We start from the raw sequence: 18,710 nt of genomic DNA on the forward strand, positions 1-18,710 counted from the left end.
TTGTATTTTCACTTTTGCATGCGTTATAGAATCTGCTGCATGTTTAGACGTGAAGTGCATTTCTCTCAGTGTTTGCTGCTTTTGCATTTTGTCCTCAGGGACCCCCGTACTGATGTGCATGAATAGTTAATGAGCATAGTACAATAAATTGGGGGAGTAGGATGCTCATCTGTATTACAGTGGCACCACTTGTCACACGGGTGTATATGCGGATCAAGATGATGTTTAAATGCAAAATGAGTTATTCACAAGCAGCGGCAATATATGGTAAACATATGGCGCATCATTTCACAGTGCATGCCACTGTAATCCCCTCCATCCATTACGAGCAGTGCTCATCCATTATGAGCAGTGCGTGACTGCACAAGATCATATCCATCATGCTCCTCAAAAGCAGTTTTATTTCAAGCTGACTGGATATTAATTAGAGATTAATTACAGGAGGGTAACAATGTTAGTCCAGTTTACAAGGAACAGAGCTGCAACCTCTGCGTCTCTGAAAAACATAAGGCTTATAAATTGGATGGAACGGAGCAGAGGTACAATGAAATTTAAGACCAATAAAATACCACGGTGTGAGAATTGAGTCACACCTGAACAACATGACCTTTCAGTGGCAGCCTGACATTACTGTTGCAGGTAACTTCTTTTAGTAAAAGCTTAATTTGTGAACGGTGTCACTGTGAACCTTTGACTGCTTTGCTCTGGGTGTGGTCTGGTACCTTCTGTTTCTTTCCAGAGGCTGGCTCTCCTTTGAGGATGCTGGCATCCATGGCCTCTATATCCTTCACCATCAAGCCAAACAGCTTGTCGCAGAAACTAAACACAAGCTGAGAGATGGAGAAAAGCAAGGCGATGATCAAAAAACCTACAGAGCAGCATCAAAGAGCAAAGAAAGCCAAAGGTGTCTGTGCTTCCATGTCTTTGTATTAGTGTGTATGTGCGTGTGAGCCTGGATGCCTTAACACGAACCTGCTGGGTAACAGAGAAGGCCTGGTTGTTGAACTGTTGGATAAACTCGGCGGCCATCTTGTCTGAGTCGTAGGGGGAGGAGTCGGTGCTCTTCTTTTGCAGGAAGTCGATTTCGATTGTCATGGCGCCAATGCACTGCTTGGACTTATCAAAGTTGTAGTTGGCCACTGAGGGGACGGATGGGACAAATGGATCTGAGACGTTCAATCTTCAGTATAGACCACAGAGCAGAACGTCAAAAAGCAACTGAGCAGAACATATAAGATAAATAAATGCGCCATTTTCGACTGGAGTCCCACACCATCCATTATTTCAGTGGGCAGATTATAAATGCCTGAATGATAACTTGCAGTGTGCAGTGTTTCCCACTGTGTGGCGGTCATGGATGCTATCAACATTCTGGCTAATATTAGCTGCATCCTGCTGTTCACTGGATGAGAGGAAGAAGTTATGTTTGCCAAAAAACACTGGTCCTCACTGCCCCTCACCCTGAAAGAGTAAACTCTGGACATTTTTCCTCACTTACAGCCAACAACATATTTCTATACTTCAGTACTTTAGTGACTGTCGCCAATTAGAAATGAGAAGCCTGCTTTTTTCAAACTTAGAAATCATGGACCCATGTTTCAGAAATTCCTATTTCAAGCAGTCATCTTTCCCCGTATACTGCATCTGTGCCACTCGAGAAGGGAAAGCTTGACAGCATCTAAGCAGGGCGCAGCAAAGTGAACGTCAGTTAGCTTTGCTTTTGTTGTCCTGCTTGTATAGTTAACCTTCACTTGCAGCAATCAAACAGAGAATGTTATACCTTCCACTTCCTGGCCAATGGAGAGACCGGCCCATTTCCTCTACAAGAGAGACAAGTGAAAGAGAGATGAGGACTGAGTGAGCATCCAGCCAACAAGTAGTAATTAACGTGTGTGAGTGCGTGCATGCGTGCGCGTGTACCTGCGGCAGGCTGAAGGCGATGCTTCCTGGTGTCACGGTGTGGTGGGTCTTGACTGTGAACACGAACTTGTGGTTGGGGGTGGTCTTCACAGTCACGTGTCTGCAGACACAGGAGACAGTTGGACCCCTGCTTATTCCATGTGTTATTATTTCTTTTTGGTTCATCTAACTCAAACAGTACATTTTATTTAACCCGTAACCGCCATTCCTTCTTCCCCAGAGTTACTGTGTGGGGATTAAAGGTGTATTAGTAGAGTTTTTGGCCATGACATGAATAATGTTTCAGCAAACACTTGCCTTTTACACATCCAGTCGGACAGATGTGGACCAATATTAGCATTCATTCAGAGTTTCTGGCCACCTGATAAATATTAGCCCAATATTCAATCTCCTTCTTGCTCTTGTTTGGTCTCCACCTGGTTCTAGGGGGCATATGGGCCTTTAGCTACAAATGCTTGACTAGCTTCATCAGCTAGTTGCTAACTGTGTCAGTCTACTGTTTGGAGCCAAGGCAGTTATCCAAAAGAGAGTAAAAAGCTGCAGAGAGGTCAGAGAGTCACAGAGCTGGGTGACAAATCTCTGTGGGTCTGTTCATTTTTTCATTTTAGATTACAGACATTGGTTCGTACAGCTCATTAAGTAATTCAGGTATTCCACAGATATTTTTCCAGGTCACTTCTCAGGAGATGAGGAGCTGAAAGGAGATGACATACATCACACATCAGTGTGTTTGGAAACCACGCGGTGCTATCTGATCTGGCCAATTTCATCGAGGCATTGCTGAAAAGTTGCCTGATATCAAGCAGAAAGGTCAACTCCTGACAATCAAAGGTCTGGACTCCGGCAAACACGGCTCATCAAAAGAGTTTAGGACGAGTCTGCTGTGAGGCGGAAACAGACGTAGAATAAAACCATCTTGTTGACACTGAGGAATGCATTACATCACATCATCCCACTGGGTGTTAACCCTTTCCTTTTGAAGATTCATGTCACGTTAAAGCTTCTTCAAGTCATGACTTTAAAAATACAATGCCTTATCATCAGACTATGATGTACTGCAAATACCAGAGAAGAAGCCAAAAAGCTTCGCTGCTTGGTGCCACTGAATGACAAACACAAGGCTGCAGTTGCCATGGCAGCAAAAATATAGGACATGCTCATTAGACTCAAATTATAACAGGTTATTTTGGTGGAAGCTAATGTGTGCATCAACATTTATGCCATGACTTAACAGGATCTGGTTGCATGAAACTCCATACATTTTATTTTTTAAATGTCGCTGTGTTCTTTTAGTGTCTCATACCTATGCAACACTACATATGCACGCACTTGCGTATGTTTGCTGCTGCAGTGAGCATGTGTCACCCCTTATGAAAACCCTCTGTTGTTTGTCAGCAGCTCAGTCCCATCATAATTTATTAGCGTTATTTTTTTCTTCAACGCTCGAGATAAAAGCAGCAGGAACGCGATGACATCTGAAGTGTCTGAGCGGTTATCACGCCGCAGGATGCAAAACCTCCTGGAGAGGCTTTTATTTCACAGCGGCACAAACTGGTCTGTCATGGTCAAAATAATGCAAACACTTAAAAAAAGTAATAATAATAAAAACAAGGGTGTGTGTAACTGCTTTTTTGTTCCACAGTTGAAATCATTTACAGGGTCGATCGTGATAATGTCAATACAGAAATGTCAGCATTTGGGGTAACATGAATACCCAGAGTGGAGACAACTTCTGTTCTGATTTGGCAACACATGAATCAAAATTGAAACTGAACTGAAATTGACTTTAATGTACATTCTGCAATTTTTACTTTACATAGCATTTTTTATTGTTGCTGGCCATTCCTGTGCTGGATTTATATGACCTTTACTTCCACAAGGGATACACAGGAAATGATGAATGCATGCATGTCAGGATTAATTGCTCTGAATATTATCACACTGGTCAGGGATCAGATCATAAAATGCTTATATGGGTCATTTTTAAAGGTAATAACAAATGAAGTATTTCGCTGTTTGGTTTCAAAGGCTTGTTAGACTTCAAATATGTTGTCATGATGGTGGAATGAGGAATGAACCATATTACTATATACTCCATGAGTCAGGCTGAAAGGCCAATTTCCACATCATATTCTTGCAGCTTTAATTATCATTATTACAATATCCAGTGAAATGATCACGATAATCACACCCTGCAAGTCGTGCAGCCTCATATCAGCTGATTGACTGTGACCTTCTGCATGAATGATGAGGTGGGTGGATGGGTGAGAAAATGATTGGAGAGATGCCGGGTGTGTGCTGTGTGCTGTATGTTGACAAAAGCACTGAGGAATAGGTGATGATGACGACTCACTGTCCTGACTGCAGATCCTTCTCGCTCACCACAGCACAATTAGTCAGCGACAGCTCATCTGTCGGGCATCGCGCCGCTTGCATGGTCTGCGAAGAGGAAGACAGAGAAAAAGAGCAACGTCAGAACCACATTGAGCGTGACTGAACATTTTATATTCCAGGTGAGGGTTTTTTTTTCCTTTATATAATTCTGAACGCTACCTCTATGCAACGCATTGAAGTCAGATCAATGATTTAGATGGAACGTTCCAGCTGATCAGAAGCAAAATCATGTCCTTTTATCAGGATTTTAAAATTCCAACACGGCTGAATTTTACACATTCATTCTATTTTTCCATTTTTCCATTCCATTTCAGCGTTAACTGAAGTTAGGCTGACTAATTAGCTGGAAGTGGTCTTATGAGTTCTGAAAATATAAAACCATCTGACTAAAATATGAAGTCGAATCTACAACGGTTCCTTTATTGTTCTTTTGCATTGTGTTATTATGATGAAAACAAACAAGCACTTAGTTTAACATGCATTAAATACACACACAGCATTCCATTAGGAATATTTGCTCCAAATCTACAAAAGACAAGTGCCTGCAGAGAGTTTTAACTGGTAATATGCTGCTGATGTTTCCTTAGAAACTTAACTTAATGAGCCGAGTGGAGTCTCAGCAGTAAACTCATTCAAGTCGAAAGACTTCAGAAGAGCTCATGCTTCTAAGATCTCAAGTGCTCTGAAAACATGAAGTTTTAATTTGAATTAACTTGAAATTAGCAAAAACTTCTATATTTACGTTAAGTTGGTAACAGAGTAGAAGCATTCTGGATGTTACAGGACGTTGCTGACACCTGCTGAGACAGCCAGTGGTGAAAGTAACTGCATATGTACTCAAGTAGCGTACTTAAATATAATTTGACTCTTCTTAACTCCACTATTAATATTTCAGAGGGAGATATTATACTTTTCATTTCGCTATATTTGTTTGACAGTTCGTAATTATTTTTCAGAGTAGGATTTTACATTGAAAAGCAGCAGGATTTTTATCTGTAATGGAGAAATTTTAGAATTATGTCTGGTTGCTTCTATATGAGTAAAGGATCTGAATACTTGTTCAAGTACTTAAGATCTAATTGTAGGTCTAGAAGGATGAATTACAGTGGGCTACGTCAGGAAAAGTGATGAAGGTTTCACCTCAATTCTATTATTAGAAAGGTGAGAACTATTTCAGTGACATGGTGTATTTTTTTTCTAAATTCTTCACATAAGGTCACAGTGGGTATTTTTATTTTTGTCATTAGCATAGAAAAAGTGGACAACCCTGGCCTATAGCAAAAATGAAAAACTCTTCTCTGCATTAGCACAGAAAGAACATGCAGCATTGTAAAGCAGGACAACATTGTAGTTAATCACAGAACTCGTTTCAGCGTCTGCAGCCTGTCAAACAGGCAGTAAGCAGCTTCAGGAAAAACAGAACAGCAATGCCTGAAGGGAAATTACTCTGAATGTTTATCTCAAAGCAAGTGAGGAATCAATACTGAGCAGCATTCATGTGTTACAAAAGGAGGTAACAAAGCAGGAATGAAGAACAATAGCATAAAGGGTGGCAAAGGTGCAATAACGTCATCCTGTTGGTGGAGGTTGGGGTAGAGTCGTGCACCACACACACAACTGCCAAACAGGAGCCCAGGACTCCATTCCCGTGTGAAACCAATGCTCAATATTGATTTTTTTAAAGGCAAACCATGATCTTTTACTGAACGTAGCCAAGCAGTTTCTGTGCGTAACCAAACTGTGATCGTCACCTGAAATCTTTCTCAGCCAGCTTTATTTTGAAAGTCTAACTAGATGTTGCATATTTAGCATTTCTGACATGACTGCAGAAAGAGAATGAGTGTTCTTATCATGCCTGAGGGAGACAAAACGTAACGTGTGAATCACCAGCTGGCCAGAGACAGAGAAATCATATTTGGGATTTTTCAATGTCTCAAAAAAAGAAAAAAAAAAGCCAATCTCATCAGTTTTATCTGACTCAGGCTGGACGTAGCAGACATAAAGCAGGAGAAGTCACCTATGCATCAATGTGCCTTTTCCTGACTCCCCATTACAAGATTCAATGCCGTTTGAGCCCTTTCAGGCTCTCAATATTGTACAAGTGATAAGACGGGTTATATTAATTTCCACCAAGGACGCACTGCCATGTCCTCATCTTCGACACAAATGGAAAAGCCTTTGTAGTACAACTGTCTCTGCAGCACAGAAGAACGGTAGTGAGATTTGGCCGCGAGGTTCAGCACGCAGAGAAATTCCAATGCACATCTCTGCAGCCTGAGCACATGAAGTGGTAACCATGGCAACTGCATTAAGCAACCAGGCAGAGCCTCCGACGATACATCGGGCTTTACTGCTGGCTGATTTATCACAGGCTTAAAAGGCACTGTCCCTCAGAGGTAGCAGAGGTTACGCTGCTGCAAACTGTTTTAAGCTACTGCTGTGAAATTCGTCAGACGGCACCTAATGTGGACACACTGATAAGGTCAGCTCCTACTGTTCCCTGTTTGATCTGCGCGTTGCTTCAACTAAAGTGCTCCATTTAAAGCTACTGTGATATAGCAGCTTGTTGACAGACACAAACGTTCACGAGATGCTCACTCCTGAGGGGAGCATCTGGCTTTTCAGCTGCTAAATGCTCCATTTTTTGGGGGGGGTGACAACAGTTGCCCGCTGTGGTTGAAAGCACCAAAACTGTAAAGACTGAACCTCATTATAATGCTCTGTAAAGCCGAGGGAAGCTGCAGATTCAGGTGATGATTCTCTTTAGGTCCATCATTATGCGTCGTCAGATTATATCCATTTCAAATTATTCCCATCATTTGTTTGCACTAGTGGATGCATGTGGACAACTCAGTCAGGGGTCATGTTATCTAGCTGATTGTATTAACTCACTGTCTGTCGGTACAGTGTGTGTGAATCCCTAACCAGCTGGCATATAAACATGCATCCACCACTGTCAGATCTCCGACTTGCAAAGCTGCACCCTCTGCAGCAGCCTAAGATTTCATTTATCTCCTTTGATCTCCTGCCAAAACAGCACATAAGTGCAATTATTTTTAGCAGTCGTCAGGCCTCCTCATTAGGAGAGTAGCCATGGATAGAAAAAAAAAACTGTTTGGTGGGTGAGATTCCAGATAAAGATGACGAGCCAAATCTAGTAACCATCCAAGTCCCCCCGAAAGTTCTGCCACATTTTGTAGCAAGGTGTTTGTGCTGTTTCATGTCCTTTTTCCAGCCACCAGTGCAACATGAGATAAAGTGCCAAGCATGTGAGATCTGAAGCAGAAGATCTGTCATCAACAACCTGTTGATGACAGAAAAACTCTCATCAATTATCGTGTGTGACAGGAGACAGAAATGACAGATGACGGCATCCTGAGGCGTTAAGTTGAGGTAGACAGAAAGAGAGATGGGGATAGATCCACAATGAAAGAGCACTTTATTTTTTGTACACTAACTGTGTTTTTTGACATTAGAAAATAAAAGACTGTAGATATAGAGAGGAACTGGGAATCAGGGCTGAGACAAACTGGTAGAAAACACTGCAGTGCTGGCATCGTGCCCACATCACCTGCTCCCCTGTAGTCTGGCCAGACAGAGGTGAAACAGAGCAAGACCAATGTGTCAAAAAAACCTTAAAGGGGCCTTTCACCCAAATTAACCACCGGTTCTTTACCTTTGTTGTTAATTTCCCAAAGACGACTCCATTACAGCCACTGGATAGTTATTCTCTTCTCTTTACCGAATAGAATCTGTCAGTGCTCTTAACAAACATATTATACAGCAGGGCTGTAATGTCAATTCCACCTCCACTTTCATAATGTCTGGGATGAGATTGCCCATTTTAAATCAACAATATATTAACTACTCAGACATAATGATCAAGGCTATCAAAACAAGTTTAAAATCTAAATGTTTCAGGAGTTAAACTCAAAATTAAAGCTGCACTGAGCAACATAAAACTGACTAATCATCACCGTATATTACTCTCCTTATATACGCACGTGGTAGCTGTCTCAGGACTACAGCTGTAAATTAGCCATCAAGCTAACCCAGACATATTTACATTGATGCTGTCACTGCAATGTTGATTAATGTGCACAAACGCTCCATTATGTTGACCCGCTGACATGTGGGTTTATCACAGCTCTTACTGCTGAACAGCTGCCTGCTGTAGCTGGAGGCTGATGAGAGCTGTGAGAGTGAAGCAAAAACAGTAAAGCTGCGAGCCATAAAGCCAAAACAAGGAGCTGAAAGACACCACAGTGCTCTGCACCAGAGTCTGGTGATAATTCAAACTTCCTGCCTGAACATATCACACATGTACATGTTTATTGTTCTGTTTATATTATAAAGGCCGTCAGTGCCTAATAATTAGGACTTAGCTGCTTGCATGTATCAAAGCAAATTATGCAATTCACACATTTCTTGAGCAACTATCGATCACAAAAGGTCTTATTAAGGTCTTTATCTCAAATATTATTACAACCGAGCAAAACCATTTTTGTTGAAAAGGGGAGCCATGAACTGGGGAATGAAAAACAATTTCACTCGTGGAACAAAACACAAATGTGATACATGTTGAAAAACATTTTGTGATAATGGAGATGGGAAATATTGCTTTCAGCAGGGACAGCACAGTGGCAAAAAGATTGACGTGGATGATGGAGATGGCAGGAAAGAGCAAAAACATTATGAAAAACAAATATGCTGCAAACAAGTATCTGCAAACTGCATCCCATCTAGGCTACCCTAGAAAGCATGTGGGTAACCTAGAAAGCAGTGAATGTCAAGTATCAGAACATGGTTTATTTAAAGCCCGACGCAATGACAGTTGAAATGGTCTGGTTAGAATCAGTCTTTTAAGTGTTTATCTCCCAAAGAAATCAAATATAAAAGATTATAGTCCTTTCAACCAACAGTTCAACCACATCTATATTTAAACATGCAGTATCAAGCTTTCAGAACCTCCCGTAGAAGTGAACCTGGGATGTGGTTGGCAATCATGTTCTTTATAATGTGTCTCATATTATCTGAAATTGCACTCTAGCAAAACAATCTTGACTCAAAGGTCAACAAACATTTTTTTCAGGGTCTTCATCAGCAGTCTGGCATCATGTGACCTAATTGTAGAGTCAGTTAACAGCCCGAGAAAGATCACATCCCACGCCAAAGGCCATCTATCATCAGCTACTGATGAAGACCATGAGACCATAGTCCTCCTCATCTAATGGGTTCAGGGACGTGTCAATGTATAATAAAGGCAGGGACTTGCGGAACTTCAGACTGGGTTCATATCAATTCCAATGAATTCCAAAGATGACAAGATGACAATAAGAATGATCTAAAGCTGGCTTTTCAAAGTCTGACACTAAGGTCCTCCTCCGTATGCTCGGAAAGTTAAACTGAATCTAAAAATATGTGCATGTGTGTTCAGATGTGACTGAGCTGTGACTCCATGCAGGGCGAATTTTCATCACAGCAATCAGACACTAAGTGTTTTAATAAACCTTATCTGCCTCCATGAGCTCTGATTGACAACCACTTAAACTGTGACCACAGTCACCAGCCTCCCGTTGTCTTTAGAGCATCCATTCGCAAGTCGCTTTCACCTCACACAGTATCTAACCCGTGGAGCATGCCTGGGTTTGGAAACCTCTGATCACAGCATCCTTTGAAACGTTGCAATCCACTCCTGAAGCACAACTGACGTCTCTGCTGTCCATGTATATCTTTGTTTTTACACATTTCAAAGCCCGCCATCTGCTCTATCATTGGAGAGAACTAATCTATCCTCTGTCACTCTTTGGCTAACCTTACAAACACTCGTTATTGATCTAAGTGTCAAAGAAGCGTCAGGTCAAGTAGAAGAAAATAAATGAATGCTGAAACAAACTGAACATGGATGGAGAAGTTTATATGGAGGTGTTCACCATTTGTGAAGGAGCAAACTTTTTCAGGCAGCTTTTAACAGGCAGACAAGGTTTCATACTGACAGGAAAACTTCTGAGCGGAGGGTCATTTTAAATAACCATCAACCACTGTATTGCTCGACTAAAACAACATTATTACTCTATCAGATTTCTTGAATATCAACCTTCATTTTACATAGAGGATCTTAGACGTTAGCAAAACTTGGCTACTGTGCTATAATACCAATCTACTTCACTGGGTTCAATCTGTGCTCAGACTACCAGCCACTTGAATCAAAATGGTGAGCTCCCAATGGAACAAACCCATTTTGTTCTGGGCTTCAGAGACTGCGCAGTTGCAGTGTGACGGGGGGTGGGGGGGGTGATTCATGGATGTTTCCAATGTGTCAACATGTGAAACCAGCCTTACATTGCAGCTCAGCCATTGAGTGCAATGAAGCCAGACATTCTAGGGTTGCTGCTATGTGAATGGTTGCCTGTCTCCTGAGGTGCTAGCCAGGTATCTAACCTGCAGCATGGGGCTGGAAGCAGTGATGCACGTCCTCTATGCAATCCTCTCCAGCCAGAGAGCCACAGACTGTTAGCACGCTGTCAGGGTAGCACATATGTCCCACATGACGAGGAAGACGGCAGCTCGTTTTGAAAGTTTGACAGGTGTGTATCCATACATACCTTGAAAAATATTACGACCTTGTAGCGCCAGCGTGGGCAAGCAGAGAGGAAGGACAGAAGACAGTATTTGAGACAGAGCGGGACTTAAAGCAGCAAGCTGCAGAGGTTGAGGTGCGAAGCTGTGGCAGCTGAAGACAGGTGCATTCAAGTCGCATTCACATGTATGGCTTCATTCAAGCAGGCCACACTCACTCACTCACTCACACACACACACACACACACACACACACACACACACACACACACACACACACACAGATCACCTGGGGTAGGTGCATGCATGCCAGATTTGGGGTTTGCTTGGATTGGATTCAAACCATTTTTCAATATTTCTTCATTTTTCTTTTGCCAATTTTGCACATTTTCCAGCTACGAATTTCACCCCAAATCTGGTTATGGTTTGATGATGAGTTGTCTGCTGAGTGCCATGCCAAACATACAGCGTTATGTTCATCATAAGGCTGCATCTCTTCTCCACATTAGAGACAAGGTGCCAACTGTCTCATTGTGGTAAGAGACAAGATGGATAGAAGGGACCGGAATCAGCAGATTTTCCTCTCTGGTGGGTGAATGTAAATTGTTAATGGATGAGAGAGGGGGGGTGTCATCAGTGTGACCATACTGCAAACCTTCACTGTGCCTTTATGGTAATTTCATTTCACAGGTCATTCAATCAATGCTGTAAATCAATCATGGATTAATGCATTTGGAAATCCATAATCTGTGAAGCAGAATTTAAATCCATCATGGTGGAGGAAGGGCAGCGATTCACACCAGCACTAGTTACTGCTTTGTGTTTGGTCTGTTAGGACTGGATCAGTTAGCATTAGCCTGCATGCTCAAACAGACAGGACATAACAGGTAGTGGAAGAATATCAGAAGAAAATACATGAACAAGTTTTAACAAGCGCTCACGTTAACACCATTTCTCTTGCATGAATTCCCAGTTTGGCTTTCTGCTTCGTTTACTGAGCAGAACACTTGGTAGCATTGGCTTGAAATTAAATCACACACTTTATAGAGTTCATAAAATACATTATGAAAGCATAAAAAATGACTCATATTAAAGAATATAGTTGAAAATCTGTGGGAAATTTGCTATTCTCTCTCTTGCTTAGAGTTAGATGAGAGGATTGCTATCACTCTCGTGTGTGCGTCGTAAATATGTAGCCACAACCAGCAGCCAGTTAGCTTAGCTTAGCATAAAGACTGGGAGATGGGGCCAACAGGTAGTCTGGCTCTGTCAAAAGGTAGCAAAATTTGAAATTTTTTTTTTTGTTTATCTTAGAGGACAGAAGAAACCTTACAGTAATTCACCATTAAAAACATAGATTAGTTTATGAATAAGAAAAAAATGCCACTAATTTGAGCAGTAGAGCTTTGTGTGATCATCATCCAACTCCTTAAGATTTATCTGGCGAGCCAACGGAAGGCTCCGACACACAGGCTGGAAACACTTTACATGGAGAGACGTAAATCACAATTATTTAGAGTGGCTCTTGACTTTTGGGAAAGAGTGCTGTGACAGCGTGCAGACACGAATAAAAGCTTCAACAGTCTCTTTGTTTGATTTACTTGGAGAAAACACAGCTTCAGCCACCGCCTGTTGTCTGGCCTGCTGATATGAGACCAAGAGCTGTCCAAGGATTTCCTCTGAGTTGCTGCTGGCTCAGGTGTTTCTTTTCGCCCTTTCAAAGCTGCTCCTCTCTAAGTTAAAGTAATGTGTACTTACTAAAGCTATTTTTCCCTGCAACCTCTACGATGTTTGATTTCCTGCTGCTGAAACATCCTCTCTATCATCTCTTTCAGTCTGTCGCGTTCAATCGCCTGATGCTCTCTGTAGAAAAATAATCTGTCCCTGGGCTTTCTGTGAAATGATTTTACTTCACTGCTGCCCTCGTCTAACTGGTTATTGCATTCATTTCAGCAAACATCATTATCTCCGGCAAAAATGAATCATTTTAAAACCCTAATCAATTTTCCATCTTTTTAATTCAGCCATGTTATTTCTTTCAGTGACTGATCATTTGGCCTCTCTCCCATGAGCCTGTGTCAAGTCTGCTGTATGGTTTCTTCAATATATTATTCAAAAAGTCTTTCCCCTCTTTTGGCAGTGGTGTGTGTGTGTGTGTGTGTGTGTGTGTGTGTGTGTGTGTGTAACACTGCAGAAGCAGGGAGTGGTCGCATAATGAAACGGTCACTCCCTGCACCTCCCCGCTAAATATTCCTCTTATTCCAAGCTTCCCATTAAATTATTCATCCTGCGGGGCCTCATGGGATGTATCCAGTGAGATGTCGATGGGTAATGAAGCCGCTACTGCAGCAGAGCTGAAGTTTACGATGTCGACACAGCCGACACCATGGTTTCTGTTGTCCCCTGTTCAGCTGGACTGCAACATGACTCGTGAAGACGATCTCAGCTTTAATCAAATAGTCCATGCTGGCAGTGCTTTAAAGATGCAATGTTTTATGTTGTATCAACAGAATCTCTGCATAGTGGAGCATTTAGCAGCTAAAGACCCAGATATTGACCATAGGAGCTGGTGGAGACCAAACACAGAGCTAAAGGGAGAGTGAGACACAAGTACACACAAGTTTCCCCCACTGGAAAAATATATTCCGTTATAAAAACATATATCAGTAGCCACTTTATTATGTACACCTAGCTATAACTAATGTAGTCCAATACAACAGTCGTGCAATAAATCCTACCATCATGATGGTTATAATGTTTATTTCTGTGAACAGTATGGCTTTTCTGGAGGCTCTAGTTTATGTGCTTCATTCATCATACTGAGAGGTGTTTCTAATATTATGTCCAGTCCATTTATATGAACATGCAATGCAGTTCCACAGCACCACAAACTCTATCCTCCAAAATGACCAGACAGTCAGCGCTTTCAAAAAGCGCTTCAACAGACTGAGGATTTATTCCATGGCCGGTGTATTAGACTGCATTAGATGGTCAGATAAGTTAATCAGGATGTTCTTTTATTGGATTTTTGATAAACAATGCGTTGAGTGTGTTCTTATACATGCTGAAAAGCTCTGGCAGAACTCAATCACTTCATCACTTTATGGGAAGCAGCACAGAGACACTCAGCTTCTTCAGTATGATAAAACAACTGAGAAAAGAGTAAAAACCCAACAATGAGCTGCAATCTTTCAGTCTTAATCATGTAAGCTAATACAACTCAGCCTCTGCGCTCAGTTTGGCTTTGCGATCTTGCCACAGAATGACAGAAAAATCAATGTCAAACAAATTTGTTGCATTTACTTCACTGCAATTCAATTTGAAACCACTGTTTGACTTTTCCGTCCAATGGTATGAAATATGAGCCCAGGCTAGCAGTTAATGGTATCTTGCCAACACAAGCTTTGGAATATATGCAATAACATGCACAGTATAAATACATGAAGCATAAACAGGGCTTAAAAACGCTGATACCGATATTGATAGATGCTTGATTAAGCTCATAAAAAGCCAAATTACAACAGATGACAGGAACCATCCAAAATCATCTACAAAGCCCTTGATTAGCTCCTGCTGGGCACTTAGGAGTTAAGAGCCACAAATTCAATATCTGCCATCGGCCCTCATGGAGCACATTATGAAATTAATAAGCTCCCTGTAAGAGCCAACTCACTTTTCCATTCAAATATAACACACTAAGTAATTTCTTGGCAGTCTGCGGTTGAGGATGGTGTTAAATCATGTTTAATTCTTCCCTGTCAGATGTCATTTCTTATCATTTATAAAAACAAAATGCCATTTTTCTCATGAGATTCCAAATGTTGCAAAGAATAAAAAAGGGCACGTAAAGTAAGTCTAAAAATGTGTTAATAATTATGGATACCATTAATCACACGGGCCATGTTCAGCTTTGGAGCTATTTTGGGTGAGCAGCCAATTATTCATCCACTGCAGATGATCGTCCAACTTTCACTTCCTGTCGCATAATTCTCAGTCTGTGAAGTGAACATAAGTGCAAGCAGCTCGAGAAGAGTCCACAGCATCATTCAGAGGTCATCAGCGAGTGCACTTCAAAACCTGACTGTGTTCAAAGTGCTTCCACGCCATCTCCAAACCAACACAGGAAAGGACGCCTGCCTCTAGCGCTGCCCTACATCGATGGCTCTGCTGCAAGAAAAACAACACGCCACGGGAACCACCACTCAGGTGCACAGCAGTGACTGGCAAAACACGACTTTGAATGGTCGTATCTAAATGCAATCCACTAAGGTAGTGTACTGTGTCAGCCAGCACTTGTAAGCTGACAAGGAGATAAACTGGATGGATGGGTCGTGTTCACAAATGCTGTGTATGCCGTTAAACACTCACTATGGCTGGGAGGCTTTATCATGACTTTCTGTGGAATCATATTAAAATGGTATGACCATATTGTATTATTGTTTGTTGTGACAAGCGCTGGAGCTAATAACATTAACGATGGTTCTGTCCAAGTAATTATTGCAATGCAGCAAATAGAAGAGCTGGCCTGGGATAGTAATTGAGGGCGAGAATCTACAGTTTTGAGTGACTGCAGTTGCCGTGGGATGTTTTCTCCTCGATTAACCCATTTCATTTTTCATTCTTAACACAGGACATTCCAGGCAAATCAGGTGGCCAGCCCAGCAGGAAGTCCCTCCAGACAGGAAGTCCAGGCTTGGCCAATAGTGTTGGTTTTAGTTCCACCTGTGTTTGACAGGTCAAAATGTCTCCTGTCTATTCAACTCCAGCTTTATTCCTCATTTTTCCTGGTGGTCATGTGCGTCCACTCTTGACTTTTGCAACCACTGTCCTGCTTAAAGCAATAGTTCACCATTTTTGCTGATATAAGGCTACAGCCAACAGCTGGTTAGCTTAGCATAATTACAAACATGGGGGAACATGTAGCCTGCCTCTGTCAGCAGTTTTGAAAATGCCAAGCTGCAGTTTTGTGCTGGACTATTTCTTGGGTGGAAGTATTGACTTTCTGCTATAATCCCCTGTAAAATCACAACTCAACATTTTGTGATTCCCATAAATTAACCAAACCAGATATAATGTGAACTTCAGAGGTTCTAGTAGGTGGATTTTATTACGTTTGGACACAGCCAGGCTCGCTCTTTCCCCCTCTTTATGTCAAGCTCAGCTAAGAGGCAGCTTTAGTCTTACATAGTCTTACATTTAATGAGAGTGCTCTCGATCTTCTCATGCAACTGTTGTAAGCATCCATCCATCCATCCATTATCTATACCGCCTATCCCTTTCGGGGTTGCGGGGGGCTGGAGCCTATCCCAGCTACAATGGGCGAGAGGCGGGGTACACCCTGAGCCGGTCGCCAGCCGATTGCAGGGCCACATGAAAGGACAAACAAACATTCACACTCACACTCACACCTACGGACAATTTAGAGTCATCAATTAACCTAATGAGCATGTTTTTGGTCTGTGGGAGGAAGCCGGAGTGCCCGGAGAGAACCCACGCATGCACGGGAAGAACATGCAAACTTCACACAGAAAGGCCCCGCCTGACCCGGGGATCGAACCGGCAACCTTCTTGCTGTGAGGCACGCGCACTACCTGCTGCGCCACCGTGCAGCCCTGTTGTAAGCATAGTTACCAAAATATGAAACAATTCTTTTAAGGATCATGAATTAATTCAAAATCTTATAAAAGTAGTGACTGAATTCATAGCAGTGCAACACAGCTCCCTGCACTTAACATCAATGTCCTTTATCTAGTTATTAGTCAAATTCACCATGTCGCTATTGTCACGTATTAATACTACATAAATATTCTTATTAATATTGTGATATTATCGATCACTGAGCCTTAACCCATCAATATTTGTTAATTCTTCAAATGGATGTGCTAGGGCAGCAAAATAAATGATAATAATATCAATAATAATAATAAAACATGCCAACACCCACACAGTTGCTCCTGTCGTCAGTGAACAAACACACAGGCTCAGACGTAGACACTCCCAGAAACACAGTGTGTACAGTGTGTGTGTGCATCTGTGTGTTAGCTTTGGTTGTTGTGCTGGCTGCCCCAGAGCCGAGACTGGCTCTCTAAAAATAGCTTCAGCTCAGAGCTCACAGAGGAAGGCCCTGCATTGAGACACTCTGGGATTAGCCATTGCTATCTCTCTCTGAACACACACACACACACACACACACACACACACACACACACACACACACACACACACACACACACACACACACACACATTCCTAGACACACCTACTCGCATACTAAACAAGCAGGTAGACAGATGAATAGGTATGCAACAGGCACAAACACAGTCTCTATGTACAGAAGAAATATACTCATGTACGTGGTTTAATACAGATGCGTCATGCCCATACATATCCACACACTCACACACAAAAAACTAAAAATGAGGCTGCTACTGTTACACATTTTCAGGGTTGGTTGGCATTTACATATTTTATCTTGTTAATAGAAACATTTAATAGAAATTTGACTAACTCACAAGCTGCAGAAAACATCCATCTTTAAGTTAGTGAGCTGCAGTTAAGCCATGTTAGCTTGTCACTCCACTGAGGCAGCAAAGTAGGGAGGACCACAGATGACATGTAAACGGTATGAAGGACTTTATTAATTGATATAAAAAAAAAGGTGTCTGTAAAAAAAACAATGTAAAACAATCAGTAGCTACATAATTTAAAGATACGTTAATGAATGCACTGATAAATCAAATTTCAAAATCACCTTGAAAATGAAGTTTTAGAGAAAAATGTTGAATCAAAACTACAGTACAGGATTTTGGAGCTACTTTTCATTTCATTATCCTGTTGTTTCATCTTGCTTAATCTGTAAATCTATGAGGAAATTGTTTGGAGATGAGTCACATTTTAGTTGTTGTGATTCCAAAATTTCAAATTCATGAAAAGACTGATGCTGCAGAGGGAGAGGATGGCAGTGGAGAGACAGAGAAAATGCATGTTTTGGTGGTTCTGCTGCTGTTGCAGGTATATAACTGGTTGTTGGTCCAGGTGAGTATGGTGCAGGTCATTAATCAGGATTATAAAAACCAGTTTGAAGCAGAGTGACAGAGATGTCGACGATGCAGTCTGCTGCCTCCAAAATAGGGTGTGGGTGCTAAAACAGAGGCAAAAGCAGAGGAGCAAATAACAAGCTCTTGGTGAACAGTTGCTGAGCAATAGATTGTGGAACCACAGGGAAATTATGAAGGGAATAAACTGCTCAATTCATTAAAGAGGTGAGAGAAAGAGACCACGGAGAAGGAGAGACACACATCGGGAGAGCTGCCATCTTTAGCAGCCCACTCACTTGTTCCATTACACAAGCTGGCGTGTGTTTCATGTCTTTTTCCCTCTGATCGTACAAACAAAAGCACCCATCTCTGTCTATTGATTATGACACAATTACATCAATCAGGTTGTCCTTGAAACATAAAAAGCACGAACGCTGCACTGTTGGGAAACTAAACAAATGTTGGCAGCAATGGGGAGAATTTCAATATAGCTGAAGCATCTGTCAGAGGTTGGATTGAGTTTGAGGCTTTTGCCTTAAAATACCTTGAAATTAAATCTTCAAATTTTCACTTCTGAGTCAGTCTGCTGTTTCACATCCACAACATGCAGCACAATAGTGTTTCACTGGTTAACCTGGGTGCATCCACACTCCAAACAAGGTTTCTTCAAATTTGGGAGAAATGATGAAAACCAACAAGAGCAGCAAGATGTTTGTACACAGCGGTTACCCGTAATAACAGGATTAATCAGACACTACGGTAAGTTTAACATAAGTATGG

At 41.7% G+C, this 18,710-nt stretch overlaps 1 protein-coding gene across 4 annotated transcripts in view; it reads right to left on the reverse strand.

The window, feature by feature from the left end:
- LOC139342996 (vesicle-fusing ATPase) overlaps positions 1-18,710 on the reverse strand; it is a 35,383-nt gene that overhangs the window by 10,412 nt on the left and 6,261 nt on the right. For 2 of the 4 annotated variants that reach the window (XM_070980360.1, XM_070980361.1), the window contains exons 2-7: positions 10,920-10,937; positions 4,274-4,359; positions 1,921-2,020; positions 1,781-1,820; positions 973-1,139; positions 723-830 (exon numbers count right to left, since the gene is read on the reverse strand). In XM_070980360.1, the coding sequence (XP_070836461.1) occupies positions 723-830; positions 973-1,139; positions 1,781-1,820; positions 1,921-2,020; positions 4,274-4,359; positions 10,920-10,937 (519 nt within the window). The remainder of the gene's footprint in view (positions 1-722; positions 831-972; positions 1,140-1,780; positions 1,821-1,920; positions 2,021-4,273; positions 4,360-10,919; positions 10,938-18,710) is intronic. The other 2 variants (XM_070980363.1, XM_070980362.1) reach the window with 1 other exon arrangement.

Source organism: Chaetodon trifascialis, chromosome 15 (assembly GCF_039877785.1).
Source record: "Chaetodon trifascialis isolate fChaTrf1 chromosome 15, fChaTrf1.hap1, whole genome shotgun sequence".
Taxonomy (NCBI): Eukaryota; Metazoa; Chordata; class Actinopteri; order Chaetodontiformes; family Chaetodontidae; genus Chaetodon; species Chaetodon trifascialis.